Source organism: Sceloporus undulatus, chromosome 1, assembly GCF_019175285.1.
Source record: "Sceloporus undulatus isolate JIND9_A2432 ecotype Alabama chromosome 1, SceUnd_v1.1, whole genome shotgun sequence".
NCBI classification, from domain to species: Eukaryota; Metazoa; Chordata; class Lepidosauria; order Squamata; family Phrynosomatidae; genus Sceloporus; species Sceloporus undulatus.
The window spans coordinates 196,137,282-196,161,961 of record NC_056522.1 but is presented as its reverse complement, the minus strand read 5'-3'; the positions used below and the strand labels follow the sequence as shown (position 1 = coordinate 196,161,961).

General features: G+C 38.8%; 1 protein-coding gene across 9 annotated transcripts in view; it reads left to right on the top strand.

The window, feature by feature from the left end:
* Positions 1 to 24,680, top strand: part of MYO1B (myosin IB) — a 153,912-nt gene that overhangs the window by 123,787 nt on the left and 5,445 nt on the right. For 6 of the 9 annotated variants that reach the window (XM_042445905.1, XM_042445906.1, XM_042445909.1 and 3 more), the window contains 11 exons: positions 1,192 to 1,341; positions 2,251 to 2,319; positions 4,901 to 4,987; positions 5,315 to 5,401; positions 10,700 to 10,786; positions 14,541 to 14,615; positions 15,347 to 15,481; positions 17,214 to 17,320; positions 20,985 to 21,117; positions 22,484 to 22,636; positions 22,824 to 22,951. In XM_042445905.1, coding sequence (XP_042301839.1) covers positions 1,192 to 1,341; positions 2,251 to 2,319; positions 4,901 to 4,987; positions 5,315 to 5,401; positions 10,700 to 10,786; positions 14,541 to 14,615; positions 15,347 to 15,481; positions 17,214 to 17,320; positions 20,985 to 21,117; positions 22,484 to 22,636; positions 22,824 to 22,951 — 1,211 coding nt within the window. Of the gene's footprint in view, positions 1 to 1,191; positions 1,342 to 2,250; positions 2,320 to 4,900; positions 4,988 to 5,314; positions 5,402 to 10,699; positions 10,787 to 14,540; positions 14,616 to 15,346; positions 15,482 to 17,213; positions 17,321 to 20,984; positions 21,118 to 22,483; positions 22,637 to 22,823; positions 22,952 to 24,680 lie in introns of those variants that run through there. The other 3 variants (XM_042445910.1, XM_042445913.1, XM_042445911.1) reach the window with 3 other exon arrangements.

The following is a 24,680-nucleotide window of genomic DNA, read 5'->3' as shown; positions in this document are numbered from 1 at the left end:
GTTCCTCAATTAACATGAAAACAGCTTCAATACCGATTTGTCCTCTTCTTTGTTTTTGTTTTTGTAAAATTCCAGAGTTTTATTCTGACCTAAAAGGACAGTTTAGGCTGCTTGGAGAATGGTCAATTTTTTCTAGATTTGGAGAAACACATGAGGGTAGTTAATTAAAGCAAAAGCATTTTTTCTTGTCACAGTGGCACACATTTAGCACACATTTCTCAAAATATTACTTGTGTGCACCTGAACTGCAGACGAGAAAATAAACCTGTTAGCCTACATTAAAGTTAGGGGCTGTGCAGATGGTCACAAAGGGGTGGCGAGGTGCAGCCCCTTTCTGCCCTAGATGGAGGCCACAACAACCAAATGTTGCAGCCTCCAGGAGCCTAAAAAGAACCCACTCCTGATGGGTTCTTTTTAGGCTGTTCGTGGGGCACCATTGGCACACTCACGTGCCATGATGACATGCGCATGGCACAATGTTGTTTGGGCTCTGCACCACACGGACATCATCATTGTATGCCCCGTCTGTATGGGAACACAGCAAGATGGTGCCCAGGGTGCGCAGTAGGGTTGCTAAGTGTGTAAACGCTCAGCCCCCGCACACCCCTAGTTCAGGCCCACACCGATGCAAAGCACCTGTCTGTTTAGCCCCTTATATTTTGGCCTTCCTCCTCATGGCCTAGGATGACTCTTAGGCTTTGTTTGCTGAAGTTGGCAGATATAGAGTAGACCATTTTGGATTGCAGGCAGAGAATCTTTCCTCATTTAAAAGTTCCTGAGGGCAACAAACAGAAAAAAATCTAGCATGTTCATTCAAGTCTAGCCTGCTCCCTGTTGCACTGTTTTTTCTATTGTAATGTATATTTCTACATGGAAGCATTAAAAATGTGACACCACCACACACACCTTTACTCTGAAATGGTATGGTCCATTTTACCACTTCAGATCTCAATAAATTGCATCAATAAACCCAGTCTAAAGTAATTTAAATAGAGTGTGTGGGGGTGTGTGAGGATGTCATTTCCAAACTGCCTGCTGAGCATCATAGTAGAGTTAGAGGTCTGAAATTAACCATATCCAGGGTTCAGTTATTAACCTCACACTACTCTTCTTTGCTAAGGAAGGCACTAATATGGTAATTTTAAAGTTAACATTAAATTGTTCTCCTTTCCCCTGCTGCATCTTGCGTAGCTCTTCAAATTGGAAGACCTTAGAAAACAGCGCCTTGAGGACTTGGCTACACTAATTCAGAAGATCTACAGAGGCTGGAAGTGCCGCACACATTTCCTTCTCATGAAGAAGAGCCAGGTTGTTGTGGCTGCCTGGTATAGGAGATATGCTGTAAGAAAGGCTTTTATCCTGACTCTTCCTAAATGTACAGTAGAGTTAACAATACATTATAAACTATAAACAACTGCAGAGTAACACCCATTATTAAATAAAACACCCAAACTTTAAAAATTATCAATAACTCAAGTCTGTACACCTCTTGATAACTAAGCTTTCATGGTAGTTGCTTAAGTATTCTGATTAAGATTTGGAATATTCTACCTATGATTCTATGTATCTCTTAGTGATCAGAAATAGCACTTTGAATTGGAAATGCTTCAGAAACAGTATCACAGTCCTTGAAAAAAATTTAAGAATGACCATGATTTGTTGCTTTAAGAAAATCTTGGCTATGTTGTGGTTTTACCATGGTTTCTTCCTGATCTGTGGATGTGGGGAGCCATCCACTTATCATGTGAGCAGAAAGCCTTGGAGTGGCAAGGGAACTTTCTTTACTGTTATTTGCTTATGGCAGCTACAAACACAAGCACTGCATGCATCACCTGCAAACTAGCTTCAAACCATGATTTCACATGTGGTCAATTATTTAATCATGCCTTAGTTTATTCAGGCACAATACCTCATCATGTCTAAGTTCATAAGTCTTGAAGCATGTGTGTAGTGTGTTTTCAAGCAGTTACCACAAGAAGATGGGAGATAATAATAATAATTTTCCTCTTGTATAAAGCCATAGTACACATCACAATAGAATTGTTGTAAAGAAGAGTAGTATTTATATATGCAGCTCCCTCTCCTCCATTTCATCCACTTAGAGATGCATTAACACACATTATTTTTGCATCACATGTCTGTTTTCTTCTCAGTGATCCTTTTGACCCATTACTTAGTAACTGATGTGTTCAGTGTTCCAGTTTTTTAAAATCCTGAATCACTTTTCAATGTTTTTAATTTTTAATGCAGCAACAAAAGAAGTACCAACTAACCAAGAGTTCTGCTATCATAGTACAATCTTACATCAGAGGATGGAAGGTGAGTTCATACCTTTATTCCCTTAACCTCTGTGAACTCTTTACTGCTGTTTAATGGAAATACTGTATATACACAACAGTAAATTGACCTCATGTATAAGTTGAGGACAGGTTTGGGGACCAAAATTATGGATTTTGATATGACCTGTGGATAAGTTGAGGGTAAAACCAAAATTCCAGTAGGCATAACTGTTCGTGCTCATACTAAGTGTTAGATGCATGAGAGAGTAGATGGGAGTCAATACTTACAGGAGTGATTACAGTCTTGCCTTTCACCAGGAGATAGTTCCTGTTTAAAAAAAAAAGGGGGGTTAAAGTACAATATTTACATTGACCTTTGGATAAGTTGACTCAGGTGTTTTGGGTCAACTTTTTGACTAAAATTTCTAGACTTATACATGAGTATATACAGTATATAATAGTTTAGCTAAAGCTGGAAATGATAGTCCTTCTCTATGGGAATTTAAGCTTTATTTATTTACTTATATATTTATTCAGTTTGCTTGGTATAGGGTTATCACTTAATCAGGAATGTAAATATGCTGCACCTTAACACTGACCTGAAGATGTTATGTAAACATGACTTTCAACAGAACCTAGCACTGTGGGTGTAAATCTTTCTGTTTGCTATTGCATCCTTCCAATCAGATATTTTCCTTTTTAGAGCATGTTGACACATAACAAGTAATTACAACTTCTTAGATCAGAACTGCACTGCATATGGCCAGACTGACTTTCCAAACCCCTACTGATGTTCCACTGTGGCAAAGTCAAGTTATAAAGGGGTGGTTTGCAGGGAGTCCTCAGTCTATTCCCTACCCACTAACTCTCCCAGCCCTCCAAGTTCCATACAATCACTTGAAACCATGTATTGGGATTCCTGGGTTTCTGGGCAAAAACAATGAGTAGAAGAATTAAGCATTCCTCTGATCACAATTTCTTACCTGTGAATCTCACAATTACTCACTAGAAAACTGTATTTTTTAAAACATGATTTCATTAATTCATAGAATAGCTACTAGGCCATGAAAGATCTAGTTTCAGCCTTAAAGTTCTGTTAATAGCTAGGATAACCCAACCAATGTATACTGTTGTGCCCCCCCCCCCAAAAAAAAACCCCTACCCTTAAACTGGAACACTAGTTAAGTAAAATGTGGTGTAATGAGAATGGTTTGGATTATTATGTTTATAATCTGCAAGGTTTTTTCTCCCACTTTTGCATTTTGTTTATATTAACCAAGATAGTGTGGACAACAGCTCTTATAATCCATTAACATAAGCCATGCTGGCAGAGACTTTGGGGAATCCAAAACATCTGTATGAGCAAATATTCCCTACCCCTGCTTTAGAATTTGTATTATACACATCTATTGATTATTCTAAAAACATGAATGGTGTCATTAACTTAAAATCCCAGTAAACAGTGGAATTTTATGAGCCTCAAAAAGGCAGTTTAGGGCCAATAATAGCTCTTAAGCAATGAAGACCAGGGGACCAGAGTTCAAATCCTGGTTCGACCATGTAAACCCACTGGGTGACCTTGGGCAAGTCATAGTTTCTCAGCCTCAGATGATGACAATAGCAAACCCCCTCTGAAAACACATGCCAAGAAAACCCTGTGATAGGGTCGCTTTAGGGGTGCCATAGGTCAGAAACGAAGATATACAACAACAGCAGCAGCAGCTCTTAACCAATAAATGCTATTCTCTGTTAGTTATGGTAACACTTGCTCTTTATAATGTGTTAAAACCTGAACCTGGAAACTGCAGAATTGCATAGCATCAGATTTACTGTATATAATCAACTATAAACTGACCTCATGTGTAAGTTGAAGGCAGGTTTAAGGGCCAAAATTATGGATTTTGATATGACCCATAGGTAAATTGAGTGTAAAACCTAGGGGATGTAACAAAGCATGTAAAAGATAAGCAAAGGAAAACAATGCCAAAGAACTTACAAAATTCCAACAGGCATAACTGTGCTCATCTTAAACGCTGGATGGATGAGAGACTAGAAGGGGGTCAGTGCTTTCAGGATAGATGATACTCTTACCTTTCACCAGGGATGGTTCCTTTTTAAATAAGAGTTAAAATACAGTACGTACATTGACTTGTAGAGAAGTTGATTCAGGTTTTTTGAATCAATTTATTGACTAAAATTTCTAGATTTATACATGAGTATATACAATAAATTAAAAATATATATGCAATATTGTGAAGTCGAAAACTTTCACGGCTGGCATCCATAGTTCTTTGTGGATTTTTCGGGCTATGTGGCCCAAAGTTTATTCCTGACATTTCACCAGCATCTCTGGCTGGCATCTTCGGAGAAGATGCTAGCCACAGATATTGACGAAACATCAGGAATAAACATCAGGAATAAACTCTTCCAGAACACGGCCACTTAGCCTGAAAACCCCATAAAAACTATATGGGTTTTTCAGGCTATATGGGAGTAAAATGTGAGGAGTAAAATGGATGAGTAGGGAGAGGGACCCAATCGTACCATGTCTTTCTTTACAGCTGTATATATTTGTGAGTGTTAACTCTGTGATGTTGACTGTATGTTGTTGTTTTTTACAGGCCCGAAAACTTCTGCGTGAACTCAAGCACCAGAAGCGCTGTGAGGAAGCTGTCACAACTATTACAGCATATTGGCACGGTGCTCAGGTAGGAAAAGACAAACAGGCTTCCATTTGTTGAAGGCTACTGCATGGACAAAGGTGGTCTAAGTAGACTAGAGAAATGTCTTCAGCTGCTTAGTGTATTCCTTCAGCATATCTTTCTCTATCTCTTTCTCTCTCTTTGCAGTTCTACTCTTAACCAGTTTCAGTCTAGCCATCGCATATTTCTATTTATACTGTATGGAATGACTTGGTTTCTCTCTCTCTCTCTCTCTCTCTCTCTCTCTCTCTCTCTCTCTGTTTCCATTGGGAACTTGAAGGAACTTTTTTCTCTCTCTGAATGTTCTGTAATTCATTTTTAAATGCACCACAGGCGCGAAGGGAACTGAGGCGGCTGAAGGAGGAGGCTAGGAATAAACTTGCTATTGCTGTTATTTGGGCTTGCTGGCTTGGATTTAAGGTACTACCTGCAAGTGTCATGTGCCTCCTCTTCCCCATCCAACATCATTAGAAAAAAAAGCAAAAGTTAACCATATTTAGTAGCTTACTAAACATGAGCATGTGATTGCTAATAACCATCCATTTCATCTTTGCCACACTTAACATGAAAAAAAAATCCTTACTAGAAAAATAAAATCTAGATATGTCCAGCTTTACAGCACTAATTGCTTGTTAACGAGTAATTAGGCATTTAGATTGAAAATGAATGGACTCAGTGCTGTCAAATGTATTTAATTAAGCTTGCATGTCTTGAAGCAAAATATCTTTGTAGCATGCACATGCTGTAATACTGTTTACTTTTTACACACTAGTTAAACGCTAAACACACATTCCCAACAGTGCACATTAGTTTTATGCTTTCATGTTTCACATTTTTGATGGTTATTTTACATCTCAACACCGTGTTATGACATAATTCCCTAATTTACCATATATACTCAACTATAAGTCGATAAATTTATGCCAAAAATTTGACCCCAAAAGCCTAGGTTGATGGGTCAATGTGGGGACAGCCAAGGTGGAGAGGAGGAGGAAAGGTGGGCTCAACTTTGGGAGACTGCCTCTCCTCCAACCTGGCAGTCTCCCAAAGTTGTACACTCGACTTATCCATGGGCCATGTCAGAATCCCTAATTTTGGCCCCAAAACTTGACCTTTAATAAGTTGACTTATACTCAAGTATATATGTTATTTTTTAAAATGTACAGGATAGCCAGGGGTTATCTAGGCATAAGTCACAGAAGTCTTTTATGTGTGGTTCATTGCATCTCACTGTTTGAATTCCTGAAACATCAACATAACATGCGGCTACTGCATGTTGCAGCATTAGACTCTCCTGTATTTAAAAAAATAAATTAACAGCGCATGTGCCAAGGAGTGAAACATCTTGGGGCCCATCAAAAAGCAACACACTTTATCAGGCGTAAACATCTGTCAGCATATGTCCACTCTATCAGATGCATCGTACACCTAATAAAATGGGGTGCTGTTCATGAAAACATATGCCAAATTAAACAATTAAGGTGCCACAAGACTATTCGTTGTTTCTGCTGCAGCAGCCTAATACAGCTATCACTCTGGAAATTCTTTCAAAGGAATGTAAAACTGTATAATAGGGAAATTTACCAGCATTTGCAAAGGAGACATAAAATCTGATAATTTATAGAAGATAACATATAGAAAAGATTTATTTTTGGGTCTTGAGAGGTACTTTAGAGAGTAGGCCATAGGTTGGACTCAAGCTCCCCAAAATGTTAGTTGTTTTGGTTAGCAGTTAGAAATCATCAGAATCTAGAGAGCCAATGGTTCCTGAGTCCTGGTCTAAGTACCGATCCTCTTCTTCTGCCTTAAAAACCATTTGGATGAGGGGAAGGCAAAATTATGAGCATAACAGTAGTCTGTGATTGGAGAATTCAGCCCTCAGTTCCACTGAGTTTATCTTCAGATTACTAGTTATCATAGAAAAAAGAATTTATGGCAAACTGTAGCAGCCTTTGCCTGTTGGTGATAGTTGGGTTACATTATAGTATAGTAATTTAAACACTATATTAAACCAGTGTAATGTAGTTGTAGTGGGCCATAATACTGTAGTTTTCCAAAGTTTCTGTATGAGACATCCACTCTGCTTTTTACTTCAGTTGTAACTTAACTTTGAAAAGAGTTTTTGCCATTAGAAGTCTAATATTGCATCATGTCCAGATGTTCCAAGATACATAGCCCTATATTATAGTGCTAAAAAAATCAATGAATGTCAATGTTAGCTAGTTTTAGGAATGATGTTGCAGCTTCTTTTATTTTGGCAATTAATCAGAGCAAAAAAATAGACCCACTTTAGTCAACTCTACCACGTATATACATGCAGACATGCAGCTGAGTTGCAGTGGCTGTTGGTTCTTTAACCTGCCTTTCTCGGCATTCACTTCTTCAGCACTGCAATCAGCTACCTTGTTTGGATAATTTCTGCAACAATAGAGTGGAAGCCCATGTTAAATGGCAGCTTGAAGTAGTCCAAGGGGCAGCAAACCTTTCTCAAGAATCTGCTAACACCACCTACTTGCTGCTTTTGTCACATATAACCAGCTTGCTTTAAATGTCAGTGACTTGTGTTTGGGAGGTGGAGTGCTAGTTTAGTTGCAAAGTTCATACTGTGCAGGTAGCTATCTCTACTTAAAAGGCATTGGATGTTTGGCTTCAGAACCACAACTGCCCAGGATCTTGGAAAGCTTCTGTTACTCCAAGTAGGAAATTTTGGGTCAGAAGAGTAGAACAGTTCAATTAGCCTAAAGGTAACTGGTACCCCGGGATACGAACGCGCCGCGTTACGAAATTTCCGGGTTACGAAGAAAAAAACTTTAATTAATTATTTCCGGGTTACGAAGGTTTATCCGGGTTGCGAAAAAACGCCGGCGCTATTTTAAATGGAGCCGCGGCGGAGCCGCGGCTTTTCCCCCATTAGCGCCTATGGCAATTCGGCTAACGAAAGACTTCCGGGTTACGAAAATGGCGGCGGAACGAATTAATTTCGTAACCCGGGGGACGAGTGTATTTTGTTGAGGTGGGGCCTAATGTCAAGCATTGGCCTTATGATGATCAGAGGGCTTCAAAACATGTGCAGTTATTCATTCCCTTGTAAAGTATTTAACTGTGTAGTAAATTGCAAAATGGTGCAACTTCTGTGGTGATTCACCAAAGGACAGCAAGTCTAAACTGGAGAATTTTATGTAATGATGTGAGCTGTGAAAGTGGCCAAGATACTGCTAAAGTAAACTGGCAAGTAAACCTTTCCCTTTTTTTAAAAAACAGAGCTAGTGTGTTTAAATAATAAGTGGAAGTTTTCCCACAAAATAGATGACTGGTTCTTTTGAGGTTTTAATATTTCAATAGAAAGGTGATTGACATGACCACCCTCTCAGTGAAAGATGATTCAAAATTATACTTGGTCTTTTTATTATCAAACTGCCCCCCCCCCATCATGGTACATAGCCATCATGGTACATAGCAAGACTGTTTTAGTTTGAGTGATTAAAAAACAAAAACAAGGTTTTGTTAGGTAAGAGATGAGACACACAACATGAATCCTTTAAAACAATAAAGGTTGCTGTACCTGAATGAATAAACTGAGTGCATCTTATTTTGGATGTACAGGCCTGTTAACAGACTGCCACAATAAAGCTGCTTCAGGTCTCTTTGGAGATATGCTGTTTAAATGATGCATGCAACCTAAGAATCCGGAAGCTGCAACAAAGCTGCACTCCAGTGCTTAGGAATGGAGTGTGGCTTTGGCGCGACCTCCGGACTCTTAGGACCCATGCATCATTTAAATAGCATACCTCCAAAGAGACCCAAAGCAGCTTTATTTTGGCAGTCTGTAACAGGCCACAGTATCTTGAAATGACACGATTCATTAGAAAAGGTAATAATGCTCAGCAAAATGGAAGGTAGTAGAAGAGGAAGACCACATTATAGGTTAAGGAAGCCACAACCCTAACTGTGCGAGACCCAAGCAGACCTATTAATAACAGGAGGTCTTGGAGGTTTCTCATCCATAGGGTTGCCATAAGTAGCAATAGCAATAGCAGGTACATTTCTATACTGCTTATCAGTGCACTTCCAGCACTCTCTAAGCGGTTTACAGGCATTTAACTGCTGCGCCACTAGAGCTCCATAAGTAGAAGTTAGTTTGCTGGCTATTAACAATAATAACAAATAATGTATGCCACAGGTGGAGAAAAGTGTAGAAGAGATGCAGTACAGCAACTTCAGGAGGATCTCTCCCTAATCACAAAATTATCTGCAGTCTTTTAAAGGAAACTGCCACTGTAGTGCAGAGAGTGATGATGGAAGGAGTTTGCATCTGGTCAAAACACATTGAAATATTTATAGTGCAGTTGCTTGAGTACTAATTGTACTAACTAAAAAGCACCCTTATGTACAGTTCAATACTCACTTATCTAGAACTAAGCATAACTGAACTTAACTGAAATAACAACATAAACCTAGACATATCTGCCCAGATGTAAGTTGTACTGAATTCATTTATACTTAGTTCTAGGTAAGTGAGTACAGTCATCCCTCCATATTTGCGGCTTTGATATTTGCGGCTTTGATTATTCACGGATTTCATTAATATGTTCTCGCTAGCACTGTCTAGGTCCTCCAGTGCAACTCTGTGGTCAACTTTATCTAAATGTTGCACTGAAAGACCATTTGTAGCTACTCCAGTGCCATTCTATGGTCAGTGTATGTTGGACATTGACCACAGAGTTGCACTGGAGGACCTAGAGATTCCTAGAGAGGTCCTCTCAGGTATAAACAGTGTTTTTGTTATTTGTGGTTTTTCCATATTCATGGGGATCTTGTTCCCTTAACCCTAGCGAATATGGAGGGACAACTGTATTGTACTGTACACAAGCATGCTTCCTTGTATGATCATTTATTTAAATACAGACTTAAGATAACAGGTTGCAGTTTATCAGCAAGGGATTTCAAACAGCAAAATTTCCAAGACAATTTTCAGTAAGATTAACTGAGATATTAATGTTGCAGGTGCATAATGATAGCTGCTGGGATATTACTTCATATTCAGCAATTCAGACACAGTCAACATTTGTCATCTACTACTACTAAAATTCCATAAAGGAGCAACAGGAACACACACACACACACACCTATAGGCCTTGTTTTACATACCATACAGTCATGTTTTATGTTATAATATTCATACATAGATTGATATGACAACTAAGTAAATACTCATTTACAAGATTTTGGAAGAAAGTGCAATGACATCAAAGGTCTAATGGCAATATAAAATGAATGTGGAATGGATGTGTCCTTATTCCTGTGATCCTGAGTACTTATGCTGTGTCTCTGATTTAGTCCGTTTGTACTTCACTTCATTTGCACTCCTACTGCCGAACAACATACATTGGCTGGTTTCTAATATTTGGTCTGAATTAACCTTCTGTTGAGCTGAAGCTATGCATAAAGGTTTTTTCATTAAAATTTAAGAAGGACTAAGCTTTTGGCCAGTGGAATGTCTGCTGCACCTGATTAATTTATGCTTATTGGTGGAGCAGTGCTGAGGGCCCGCTGACTTTCACCTTGTCTTACCCTGACCCACTTGGGTCACCAAAGGTTGCACTGTGTTCTTCCATCTTCCTGTATCAGCTATTCTGTCAGTGGGAGCATTCTTTTTTCCCTGGTCATTGAGCTGTCTGCATTGGGCTGTCTCTATGATTCACTATCTAAACATTTTAGGCTCGAAGGGAGTTGAAACGCTTGAAGGAGGAGGCTAGGCGTAAGCATGCTGTGGCAGTCATTTGGGCTTACTGGCTTGGATTAAAGGTACTCTCTCAAACAACTCCCTTATTCTAAATAAATTATGAATTCTAAATAAAGTGTTGCATCTACTAACGCATAATAAACTTTTGGTGCTCTTGGGTTGCTATGGCAAGCATGACCTTTAAGGAAATTATTTCCCCATGGATTTAAAAACAAAACAAAACTATTGTATATTATTAAGTGTGTATTTTTGTTTGTGTGTGAGAACAAACACATGTGTGTACATGCAAGCATGCAGTTCAAGATATTGCTAACTTCACTAGGAGTGTGACTTCTCAAAAAATAATAGTTTCTATTAAAGGGGTGCCATTGCAATTGGCGTGCTTTGGCAACACTTGAGATTTGAATGAGTTACATGTTTGTTTTTCTTAACCTCTTCTTCCTGCAATAGGAACTAATTGTGAATTCAGATTTCTTTGCTTTGTTGGTACAATATTTCCCAGAATGTCTAAATATAAAGTCCAGTAAACATTTCTTCAGAGTACCCCAGCTGAGGATGGATCCTTGCTTGATTGTCTCTAGGCAAGATCTTTAGGGACATAGGGGACAGGCAGTCACAACTGGGTTTTCTCTCACTTTGGAGGGATCGCTTGTGTGAAATGATGCTTCTTTGCCATGAACTGTATATGCTGCCACTCCAGTTTATGTGATCAGACAAAATATCTTGATTTGCAATGCTTATGCAAAACATACTGGTTTCACATATAAATTTCCAAGTGGAGATAATATTTCACAGAGATTGCACTTGAGTGTGGGCACAGCCCCTCTCAGGGACTACCGGCATAGTACTAGGTTTCAGTCAGATATACATGAAGTTCCTTTAAACTTAAGGCAGCTACAGTTTCGTCTTGTCTTGATTTTGTTGATGCACCTTTTTGACTGTCCCCTGATTAAATCAGGTAATGAGTTTTAGATAAACTTTTTTTAGACTAAAGCAGGGCAGAATGAAGGTGCCTCTTTAAAAACTGGGGCCTTTCTTTGTAAATTTTCATCCTGTTTTTTTTAAGCATTGGTTCTAAGGTACAAATTCAGATGGTTAGTTTTTATATATCTGTTCTTTGAGGGTAAAAACCCAAATCACATGTCATAGATTACTTTACCCTGCTCCATAAACCTCCTCCCACTCACCCAGCAAGATGGGCTTTCAGTAAGAGAGCCCAACTGGGGAAAAACCTACTTAAAGAGACGGGGGCAAGTGCCATGATTAGGTGGATGCATTCATTCTGTCATGTGTATCCTTAGGGCTGGGTCATATGTGTTTTGCATAGCATATTAATGGTTAGAAACAATAACTGGGACTTCTGTGTAACTCTTTTAAAGAGACTTTTAAAAACTTAGCTAAGGTCTTGTTTTCACCTCTTTTAATGGAAAACCTCAAGGTTTCCAAATGGAATCTCACTTAACAGGCCTAGCCTCTGGCTGTAGCATAATTCAAACCTCTTTGTAAACTATGCAACATTTCAAATAATTCCATCTAATGAGTCTTCTTTTGTCACATCAAGGAGTGCAGCTATATATTTTATGAAATAGTGCCTATGTGTATGCCAGATTTCATCTTCAAACACATTTCTGGCAGTGGAATGTTTACACCTTGAGATACAATGGCGGGTTACACACCGCCATTTAGTACGTATTCTATACGTACTAGGGTTAGGAAGGGGCGGTGCTGAGGAAAAAGTAAGGCTGGTTCTCTCACACCCTGCCAATGTAATTTCATTGAAAAATTTTTGGGAGGGGAGATTTTTTAAAGTGATCAATAATTCAACTTTGAAGTCACTGTAGTCCCTAGCAACTATTTGCAATGTTGGTAAAGCTTTATTTTAGCAAACCTGAACAACTGCATGCTCTTTTCTGTGCCTCAATGTGTAATGGGGTTGTTCTCTGTTTCCTCTTCCCATTCCTCACGGTTTTTTTTAAATGTTTCGTTTACTAAACTGCTTCACCTATGCTGAAATGAAACAAAAGGTGAAATTACCACACATAATCTAATTGGAGATCATATTGTCCTCATAAACTTTCCAGAGTAGGGTAGGAAAAATAATTTAATGAATATACAGCCCACCTTCTCCATACCTTGGGCTTGCCATATGTGGACTTAAGCTTCTGTGCACGGCAAGCCCAGGGACTTAAAATGGTGCGTGCACACAAGCAGTGGCCATTAAAATCAGTCCCTTGTTTTTTGCCATACATTGGGGGGGGGGGATCCAGAATGGATCCCCCGCGTATACAAAGGGCCCATTGTTCAAGAAATATTTAATAGTGATGGACACCAGATATTTTCCCCCTGTTTTTGTATTTTCCCCTTTGTATATTCTTGCATACAACCTCTTTCCTCCTTCCATTCTTTTCTATGGAGCCCAGCATTTCTACTTTGCTTTGCTTTGATCCTTCAGAGCTTTCTGCTAGCCCTGAGACAATTGTTTAACCAATGTGAATAAAACTATGCCAATGTTAAGGAGACCCAATGTACTCCAGTATTAGAGTAGATTTTTGGAATGCTGCAAAAAATGAAACCTTGTTTTTAATGTTAAACTGAGGTAAATTGATTTACAAATCACAGATAAAACTTTTAAGAGCCCAGTCAACTTCTGCAATTATAAGTCAATAATGTCAAAATAAATGACACAGGAGACACCAGGATCAATGAAGTGGAAAAACCTTGTGAGCTAAGTAGGGATTTCCTTTGAAATCTAACAGTAATCACTTTCTGGAAAATACTAACATACGGGTATGGAAGAATACACAAATGAAAGTACTTTCTAGGTAAGTAACTTGTGGCAGGGAAGGAGGAGATGTCAGTCTACTGAAAGTGCAGTTCCCCTTCATTACATTAATTGGGTAATTGATTCTACAAATTAACTCAAAACAAAGTCAGTGGGGCCTCGCTATCTGCAGACTTGCCATCTGTGGATGGTAAGTCCCTGTTGTCTCCAGTGGCAGCATGTGCACATGGCTGCTCCACCACTAGGGGCAACAGGACTTGAGGTTCTGCAAATTTTAGTATCCACGGGTGGTCTGGGACAGATCCCCCCACAGATACCAAGGTCCCAATATTGGTGGTAGGGATTACATGAAAAAGTATTTTCCCTTTGTGCTATAAATCTCATGTTAAATAACCATATGGATGATGAAGCCTTATAGTGATAAACTTCTGACTGAGGTGTTCTACCTCAGACTGCAAGTGCATGCTCACTTTATTGAATGTTCCTTGGTACAAAAAAAGATGTGCACAAAAAGAATTGTAATATTAGTCAGGATAATTTTTTTTTCATATGGAGGAACATTCAATCAAGTCAGTCCCTGTCTGCAGCCTGAGCTAGTATGGCTGAGATAAGTTTTACTAACAGGAACAGATAAATATGAGAATGTTGATTCCTTATATAATAACAGCAACAACAACAACAACATTTACTTTCACCTAGCCTCTTCAAAAAGATTCAGTTTACAACAATAAAACTTACAACACAATAAAATAAATCCCATTATCCCCCATCCTTAAACTAATTTATAATACAACAATATTATAATATAGAATTAAAATCATTTAAAATCATAATAGAAGCAAGCAAGATCCAAAAGCATTTCTACTTTGCCTCTGTCTGCCCTAGTTTTCTTTATCTAGAAGGAACCTGGATTATGCACTTGACTTTTTGAGGACACAACTACAATTTATTGGCTTGCTATTAAGTGCCTTGCTTATACTTTTGAGAAAACAAAACAAAAGCAGAGTATTTACTTTGAGGTTTTAATTTATCAGGTCCGCAGGGAGTACAGGAAATTCTTCCGAGCCAACGCAGGAAGGAAAATTTATGAATTCATACTTCAGAAAATTGTACGTATTGTTGTGCTTAAAAATATTGTTGTCGCTGTTACATTCATTTTATATCCTTTATTTAGAAAAGAATAGTAAAACTAAGATTTGATGTTTCAGTATAAATGTAAAAGGATTTTACTATTTTATAATGTTGATGCCTCTCCTTGGTTATCTGAATTACCTGTGCTACAGACAGATTGCACATATAAGATACATATAAGAGGTGGTATCTCTTATATGTATCTAGAATTATAATAATCTTGACTTTCATATTTAGCCTCTACCTCTAAATTTTTCTGCCTACCTATCTACCTGTATTGTACATTTGTAGTTCTATTCTGAAGCTTTCATCAAGGCCATTGAACCTTTAGAACTGCCCCACAAACTGACTCACATGTAACTATACAGAATGTTCTGTAAAGGCAGCAAATGGAAACGAAGGCTGTTTTTAGTGCTTACAAATGTATTTTGTTTCTTAGGACAGGGCTAGGAAACTTTTGATAGCCTAGTCAGGGAAGGCAATTTCTGTGAGAAAATAGCTATCTTTATGTAGGCACAAAGCCTATTTGCCTCCCCTTTAAAATCAAGCTTTTTTTTAATCAGCTGTAACCAGAAACATCACAGCTTTTAGATTAAAATGAAACTGGATGTTGTGAATAGAGAGTATGGCCATATTAAGTCTGCTTAAAATGCTTAAGTGTTAAATAGTGATATAATCAAATATTTTTTTATTTTTTTAAAAAATGTAGATACAAAAGTATTTTTGGGAAATGAAGAATAAGATGCCTTCCTTGTCACCAGTAGATAAAAACTGGCCTGCAAGGCCTTATCTCTTCTTGGATTCAACTCATAAGGAACTGAAGAGGATATTCCATTTGTGGAGGGTAATAAAAGAGTAATTTTATTGTGTCTGAGTTTTTTAAATTTATAAACTAGATTTCTACCATAGGTTGTCCAAGTAGCATACCAAATAAAAATTTACAGTAAAAGCCAATAATAAAGGGCCAAGGCAGCAAAGCACTCCATGATGTCAAGAGTCTCTAATTTTTTTTACTTAAAATGTTTAATGTTTTTTTTACTTAAAATGTTTAAGCTGTTGTATGTGTATATTTATGCATGTGTACATATATTGATTCCAGTGTCAGGGAAGAAGATATCATTGTTTTTAAAGATCTTGATTCAAAGGAAGTGAATTGCTGTTAGGTTCCATCTATTAAGTGCAGGCTCAATACATCCACTGCCATGAAAAAGGAATGATAAGTCAGAATGGGAAATGTGTGACCCACAGAGATGCTGCAGTCTCCAGGGCAGCTCTTGGGGTCCCCCTGATCCACCCCCCATTTTGTCTGCCCCCCAAACACCAAAAACACCTTCAGGACACTTTAGAATGTTATTTCAAAGGGCCCTCACACAAGAACAGCCAACATAAAAACCTCAAAATGACCCATAAAGCTAGTGCATCCTCACTTCCAATTAACCAAAATAGCAGCTACAGTGACACACTGCAGCTCATCACAGCAGCTAAAAATTGAGTGGTGCCGCCTTAAATATTAGGATAATAAAAGAAATCAAGCGGAGTCCAGCATGGAATTATCTGTATCAGGGTGGCAACTGCACAGGAGCCATATTGGAGGCTTTCTGTACAATTTTTGGCCCAAGGCATCTGGAAATTATGTCAGTTTTAAACCTTTTTAAAAAAAACTAGGTAGGTTTGGGAGATTTTTGGAGACTCATGGGGGGCTTCCGGGGCTGGAAAGGGAGGGTTCTGGGTTGCTTGTGGTCTGTGGGCCACATTTTGGTCTCTGTATTTTCTGGAACATCCCAGGCAAACTAGTTGAAAACAGAATCTCTCTCTATTTAGCTATCTAAGGTATATTCCCATTATACTTTTTAATTATTGAAAATGGGTTCAGTCAAATTGACCAGTACAACTATTCAAGCTTTAGCCACTATAGGTTAAATGCCTGTACTGCTGCCATTCACTCACAAACTATAAGGGGGTGAGTTCAACAACAGCCAGGACTCAGGCTCAGCTCAGGCTTGCATCCTTCCAAGGTCACTAAAATGAGTACCCAGCTTGTTGGGGGCAATTAGCTTACAGTTGTAAACCACTTAGAGGCTGCTTACATGGTATAAAGTGGTATATAAATGAAGCTGCTATTGCTATTGCTTAATTGTCCTCCCTGCCCCCGCGTATATTTTTACCAGTTGCTGAATTTACTTGACCTATATGTATACATGTTACTAATTGGTTTTAAAAGAGGCAATAAGGAAGGTATATACTCATCAGCAGATCTCTCTATCCAGTGAATGCTATCTAGTGCAATCTTTTAAGGAGCAGGTGGCTGTCAGGTAGGCCCATAACTTTTACACTGCAATTCCTAGTCTGTATTGTGATAAACGTACATTCAGAGAGAAATGGAGATAGCAGATACAAAATGAAATACTTGTGATGCTGATGATTACTGTATCTCTGTGTTTATAATTACACATGTGCTTCATTTCAGCAATGATTAGGAAGTGTACCTTGAGCACTAAAGGAAAGCAAGCATGGTAATTTTTTTCAAGGCAGTTTCAAAGAACTTTTTTATGATTCATCTGTTCTACTTTTTATAGTGTAAAAAGTACAGAGACCAGTTTACAGACCAGAAGAAGCTTGTTTATGAAGAAAAACTGGAAGCTAGTGAACTTTTCAAGGACAAGAAAGCTTTATATCCAGCCAGGTAAGGAGCCTATTCTGGTGGCTTTTGCTTCCAGTTCTACACCTTCACCAATTCACAGACCTATAGTGCCTTGCCTTGAACGTTTACATTGGTTATTGGCTTAGTTCCACATTGATCAATTTACTCAAATATATTATTCTAGGGAAGGTATCTGGGTTAACATCACTGGGCAAAAATAACTCTAATGTTATACATCCACTGGTGACTAATCAAGGAGAAAAATAGAGTTTGTGATGTCTAGGTCAGTTCTGAATCCGTATCACAGATGATTAGGAAATGAGTTGAAAATATATTTGCCAATATAGTAATGTCTTTACACAAATCTTCTGCACAATCATACTTGGGACACTGTGTGTAATTCTGGCTAGTACACATTGAAAAGGAAATTGTAGAACTGAAAACTTAAAGGGCAAGCAAAATGATTGAGTGCTGGAGCAACTGGAGTATGAATAACATTTGAGGCTATTCTGTTTAGGGGAAAAAACACAACAACAAAGGGGTAGAAACAGTCCTGATTTTTAAAACTGTGTGTGATTGGGGGGGTGGGTGGGATGGGGATAAAAGGTAGGTTTTCTTTTCTTATAATACTAAAGGGTCATCCAGTGAAACTAATTAGCAGGAGATTAGGGTTAGACAAAAGAAAGAGAGATCTTTATTCATAGAGTACTTAATTGATTCATGTTAAGAATTTGTTGCCACAATATGTGGCAGTGACTGCCAACCTGAAGTGGGTTAGACAAATCTATGGAGGACAAGTTGAACTGTTTTTAGTTGCTTTCTAATGAATTAAGTTGTTTTATTGTGTGCACCTTACCCTGACATCATTAGGTGGGGAACCTGCTAGAGAGAGAAGTATTTTGATAAATACAGTAAAAATAAGATGAAGTGTAGAGGGCACTGGAACTTGAAAGAGGCCAGATGGGAAAGATTTGGATTTGGTTTATTGTTCAGAAGCCTACTTCCAGCATCACATAAGAGCTTGAGAATGTACATCCATGACTGAGTGACTGAAGACAGGGCTAGGGAATGTACAACCTTCCAGATGCTCTTGGGACATCTGCTAAGACTAGCCAGGATAGTTAGTGACCAAGAACAATGGGAGTTGTAGTTCAGTATCTCAAGGGCTGAAGATTCCCGATCCCTATTTCAGGTTCTGCTTCTAATGGTTTTTTCTAGCCACATCCAGCCTGTTCTGCTCCCTACTCACCCATCTATTCCTACAGTCTTGTCATTATAAATCAAAAAAGAAAATATGGAGCTGTTTTTTTTACAGCAGCAATGCAGAATAAAATACAAAATGTATTCTCCTTTGGAACTATCCAGGCCTGTCCCAATCAATAGAGAGTACAGTACTAGAGGACTGTTCCATGAAAAGCAAAGTACCATCTGTTTGGAGATGTACCATATATACTCAACTATGACTAAACCTCATGTATAAGTCGAGGGCAGGTTTGGGGACCAAAATTAAGGATTTTGGTACAACCCATATTTAAATCAAGGGTAAAACTTAGAGGCACGTAACAAAAAATTTAAAGGATGAAGCAAAGGAAAACAATGCCAATGAATTTACAAAATTCCAGCAGGCATAACTGTTTGTGCTCACACTAAAGGCTGGCTGGATTGCAGGGGGGGAAGGGGTCAGTTCTTCCAGGACACATTACACACTTGCCTTTCACCAGGGGATAGTTCCTTTTTTATATATATGAGTTAAAGTATAGTACTTATATCAACCTGTGGATAGGCTAACTCAGTTTTTGGGGGTCAATTTTTTTACTAAAATTTCTAGATATATACATGAGTATGAACGGTATGTACAATGTGGCAACACAAGAGGATATATATAAAGACCAGTTGAGCAGCATGATTATTTATGAAACCTTTCTACTCATAAGCTTTGTAATAAAAAAGGAAGGCAAGATTCAAACTGATGAGATACCTTTTGACTCCTTACTCTCCCCCACTCCCAGTCTCTTGTGCTTCAATACTGAACTCCTTTGCTTTGGTTGCAGAGAGCGCTATTCTATCTTATCAGTTTCTCAGACAGGTGGAAGCTTGCCCCTATATGCTCAGAGGAATCTAAGCCAGCACTGTTTGTTCCAGACAGGGCAATAGGCAGCTCATATTGCTTAAGGGGCGAGATCACTGTCTACGTGCTTGCTTGCTTTTTTACCCCTTAGGAGGCAGGTAAACTGTGATTAGAAAGGCCAGAGAGTTTTGAAATCTTAGGACATGATTGTAAAAAAAAGCAGTGCCTCTCCTGTTAAGACAAATCTAGTACCAGCTAATGATGTATCTACTTTGTTGGGAGTTCAGCATGGCAGTAGGCCTGGGACCTTTGGACTACATAGTTAAAGGGCCAAGGGTTTATTACAGAGAGATCTAGAAGCTACTAAGCACTATGCATTTGCCCCTCCCAGAGCCAACTAGTTTAAGAATGGGCTTGTGATATTTCTCAAACTAATCTAAATGAGTGCTGCAAATAGGTGTAGGAAAGTTAGTAGCTTACAGAAGGGGGAGTGGGATTTTTACTGGCTCAGCTGTCCACACATACTTATGTAAGACAGTTATGGAATTTTTTATGTGCATGTGTGGGTGAGTTAATGCAAACTGTCTGCCAGTTGACAAAAGCTTCCCTGCTTGATCCTATAAAGGCAGTTCTAACTAGAGGATATTTGAGGTTTACCCAGCCTCTCCCTCAGCCTGACTCAAAAACCGAGCTTGGAGTGTTACTTTAAAAAAGTAATTCATTACGTCTTTCTTTTGAAGAATAACCCATTGTTAGTCAAGGAATGTGTTCATTATTTGCCATTGGTGGATGGCTTTAATTTCCTTTTAAATTACTTTTTAAGAGAAAAAAATCTTTAAAAATATAAAAATATTCAGTCCAAATGACCATTCAAATCTGCTTTCTGAGTAATGAGTAAATGTTACTTCCACATTTAAAAACACAGACAATGCTGGTGACCATTGCATTGCTTTTTAAAATGCATGACAATGATAATGTGTTACTTTCCAGCTGTGCTGAGAAATTACTCATTGCCCATTCCTTAAAAAACAGAAGAACTCAATATCCCCCCTACCTGAGAATCAAGGTGAGAAAAATTACTTCACCCTGTCTCAGAAGAAGCAGGAGCCACTATCTACCTGCCCCTATACAGGAATAAAGGAAAGCTATAGTGTTGTTGTTTTTTTAATATGGCTATAGAGGGGGAAAGTGCTATAGAGCTGAATGGGTGTGGGGGCGCGATAGCCAGGGACTGCTTACCCCCACCCACTTTTTTCAATTTGTACCTTTATGGATTTTATTTATACTCATTGAATTTAATGGCTTGATATGGCGCCATTTCACTCATTAGGAAAAGATTAAGAGGTTCAGAAGTGTGAAATTCTTCACATGGCTTGGACTATAATCCAAATGGAAGAAAAACCCAAGGAATTGACAGTGTAGTCTCTCCTTTTAGGCAGACTCCTGTGAGCCCCAATGTTCTTCTTTTGAGCTTGACTCAAGAGAACTTATCCAACCTTGTTTAATCTTACATTCCCCACATAACCAATTGGGCAAGTGGCTATTTACAAGGTCTATTGTCAGATTAATTCCAACCATCTTTCCCTTTACTCCTTATGAATTTTACTCATCTTTGTTTGTTTCCTTTGTCTCCTAAAGTGTTGGGCAGCCTTTCCAAGGGGCTTACCTCGAAATCAGCAAGAACCCCAAGTATAAGAAACTGAAAGATGCTGTGGAGGAAAAAATTATTATTGCTGAAGTAGTAAACAAAATTAATAGAGCAAATGGAAAGGTAAAAATGTTTATGGACAGTGGGGTAAGATCTTAATATACAGGTACATTCACTTCAACTAAAGTATATTCTGAAATATTGTTGTTCTGGATTCTTTTCTCATACATGAGAGAGACAAAACTTTTTGCTAAACTTCTCAGTGTGAATAGTTTGCAAGGACTGATGAATTCTAATAATATTGCATGGCCAATGGCAAGTCCCACTTCGCCAACAAAACACACTATGCATGGTTGGAATGAAAAAGACTACAACTGTTTATTGATTATAGCTGCAGTTATGTTGGCACATGCATGGGATTGGATCCAGGCATTGGCCAGCCCGCCTGCTGCCCAATGAGCCCAACTTCTGTCCCCCACTGGAAGACAGAAGTAGGGCAGTGGAGAACTGCCTGACTGGAAGCACTGCCTGGTGAGAACCCCTTTCCTTCCCCTTTGGGTGTGCATACCAGAAATGTATCAGTCCCTGACTTGGCAACCCATTTCCGCTGCACTCTCTGGACCGGACCCCTGTCCCAAGCCTTTCCAGGGATCTACCAACATTCCTAGATCCAGATCCCATCATGCACTGCCCTGAGAGTTGCGAAAAAGCATGATAGAAACATGGAACAATAACAGCTGCCACAGAGCTACACACCCAGTACAATGCAACAGAGAGTGGGAGGGCATGGAGGCAGGAACTAACAAGGAACTGATCCCGTCCGACTGGGGTGGCATGCAGAAATGCATTTTTGCCTGACTGGAGTGCAGACTGCAAGCAGTTCTTCCATCTGAATGGAACAGCTTCAAGCAAGGGCTCAAACACTATTGGTTATAATCAGTTGCACAGAGCAGCTAATGAGGTTTGGGTGCTGCTTGAACTCCATTGACTGCAGGTTCCTACCAACACTGGCTCCTTCTAGGGCTGCACAGCCTTTTGAGAAGAAGACAGTGGCTGGTGGCCATGGACAGCTGCCCAAGATCTGCTGCCACTCCAACCTCGCAACCCGGCCATGGGTGAGCACACACTGCCTCCTTAAGCTTGTAGTGTGATGTATAACTAATTCTCGTTACACCGAATGGTATGTTTGGAATAGCTGTTCTTGTAGGTGATGGAATGTTTGAAACCAGATACATCAGTCAGACTTGCTCTCCCTCATAATATTGGCATAACTGGTGATAAATCATTCCCATTTTATAGACAGGGAATTCAGCCTGAAAGGTAAAGCTGTTACAGTATAGTAAAGCTGTATATATATTCACGGAACATTATGGGCCACTTCTTTATTCAGTGAGACTTAAAATGTTTGTGCAGGCCTGAAGAGGTGTTGATTCCTTAGCAGATACTCTGTCTGATAGTTCCAGAAATAATCCCTCTCCTTCTTCCTCAGTGCAGTGCTAGGATATTCTTGCTCACAAAAAATAATGTCCTCCTTGCTGATCAGAAATCAGGACAAATCAAATCAGAGGTCCCTCTGGGGGATGTCACCAAAGTATCCATGAGCTCTCAGAATGATGGCTTCTTTGCAGTGCATCTCAAAGAGGTAAGTATAAAATCTTGGGTGATACAAATGGCCATTCATTACCAATGTTGCCAATCTCTTAATTGGAACCATCACAGAATAAAAGGAAAACATCCTTAGCATCTATCTGCATACCTAACAGTGTGCATAATGGTCAGCTTCCCCTCATTTATTCTTCTTAACATCCTAGTTTACTTTTCTGTACCAGGGATCCGGAGCAGCTGGAAAAGGGGATTTCCTGTTCAGCAGTGAACATCTTATTGAAATGGCCACCAAACTTTACCGCACTGCACTTAGCCAAACCAAGCAGAAGCTCAGCATTGAAATTTCTGATGAGTATGTTTTGCTTTTTCTCTACTGTAAGCAGTTTCCATAAAAAATCTTCGAAGTAATTTGAAATGGAAGGATTAAAACATGTGGCAGTAACATCCTATATGAAAATAAATAATAATATGAAGTGTGAAACACAACAGCTACTGAGTAAAAGATTGCCACAAAGAACCAGTGAAAGCACATGAACATAGCAAAGTCTGTCTATAAAAACAGAAATTCCTACTGTATTCCCTCATTTCTCCACCAAGCCTGGGTAGGATTGTAAGCCAAGCAGCCAGGATTCAGATTTCTCCCAAATCCAGGATAGTTTCTCAGAGGAACTGCCTGTGTCTCATTATTCCCTTATCCAGCTCAACCTTCTAATTATCTTTAGAACTTGTCCTGTAACCTCTGCTCTCTGTTAGATGCACATCTATATTTTCAAATGCATACAGTCTTTGGAATTTCATTCTTCATAGTCTCAACTTCATCTTAACAACTTTACTGGCATCAGAAATGTTTGGAACATAATTGATTCCACTGCATGAGCAATTTTATTGAATAAAAGGTGATAAAATCTGGCTCCCTGGTAATCTTAGTGTGTGTTCTTGTAAAATGGAGCCTTACACATTCCATTACTTTCTCACTAATTTATTGCTATAGAATTACTTGCTTACAGGAGGGTCTGGAAGAAATGGAGACCTGTGAATTTCTAGATGACTTATTTTTGGCATAAGCTGAAATGTCAGTGGTAGTATTTGGTGGTGGGCCCTATTTTTTTATATAATGAAACTAAAAATATAGCTGTTGATAGCCTTTGCCTCCAGAAGGATGAGGCAACACACATATGCTTAATTAAAATAAAAATTGATTGTACTTGATAAGTATCTAGCACACTGGGCATGATATCTTTATGTGCTGTCTTGAATTCCTAAAGACTCCTATGCAAAAGTCTAACTTCCACACATAAAAATCATTACATGTAGGAAATCACATATGCTTCATATCTATGACGTGAGAAGTTGATGTGTCTATTTAAATTCTTGGGAGTTCATATGTACCAGAGGCAAAGCAGATATAAGAGCATTCCTTGCTCATTTAGAAAACTGTATTTGAAATGAAGCAACTTCAGTAATTTTTATGTGATATTACCCTGTTGGCTTTCTGCTTATTGATGCTGACGGCTAGACTATGATGATGGTCTAGGCCTGTTTTAGCTGTTAATGCTGTGAATTTTCCACAAATGACAAAATGTGTATTACTAGCAGGAGAATGTGACCCTCTCGGTCTCCAGGCTGAGCGTTACTCTGTGGCATATTGCTCTTTTGGTCTCACTTTTAAGTGCCCTTAAAAATCATTAGATTTTCCTTTTTATAGCAATAGCAAGTAGCAAGTACATTTCTATACCGCTTATCAGTGCACTTAAGTACTCCCTAAGCAGTTTGCAAAGTGTAAGCTAATTGCGCCCAGCAATCTGGGTACTCATTTTAGTGACCTCAAAAGGATGCAAGCCTGAGTCGAGCTTGAGCCGTTTTGCTGATATTGAACTCGCAACATTATGGTTTTTGAGTGAGTGGCTGCAGTACAGGCATTTAACCACTGCACTACCAGGGCGCTTTAATTAATTAATTAATTAGTTTTATTTATATACCGCTATTCCAAAGATCATAGCGGTGAACAGCAAGTAAGCTAATTAGCAAGTAAGCTAATTTGCCCCCAACAGTCTGGGTACTCATTTTAGCGACCTCGGAAG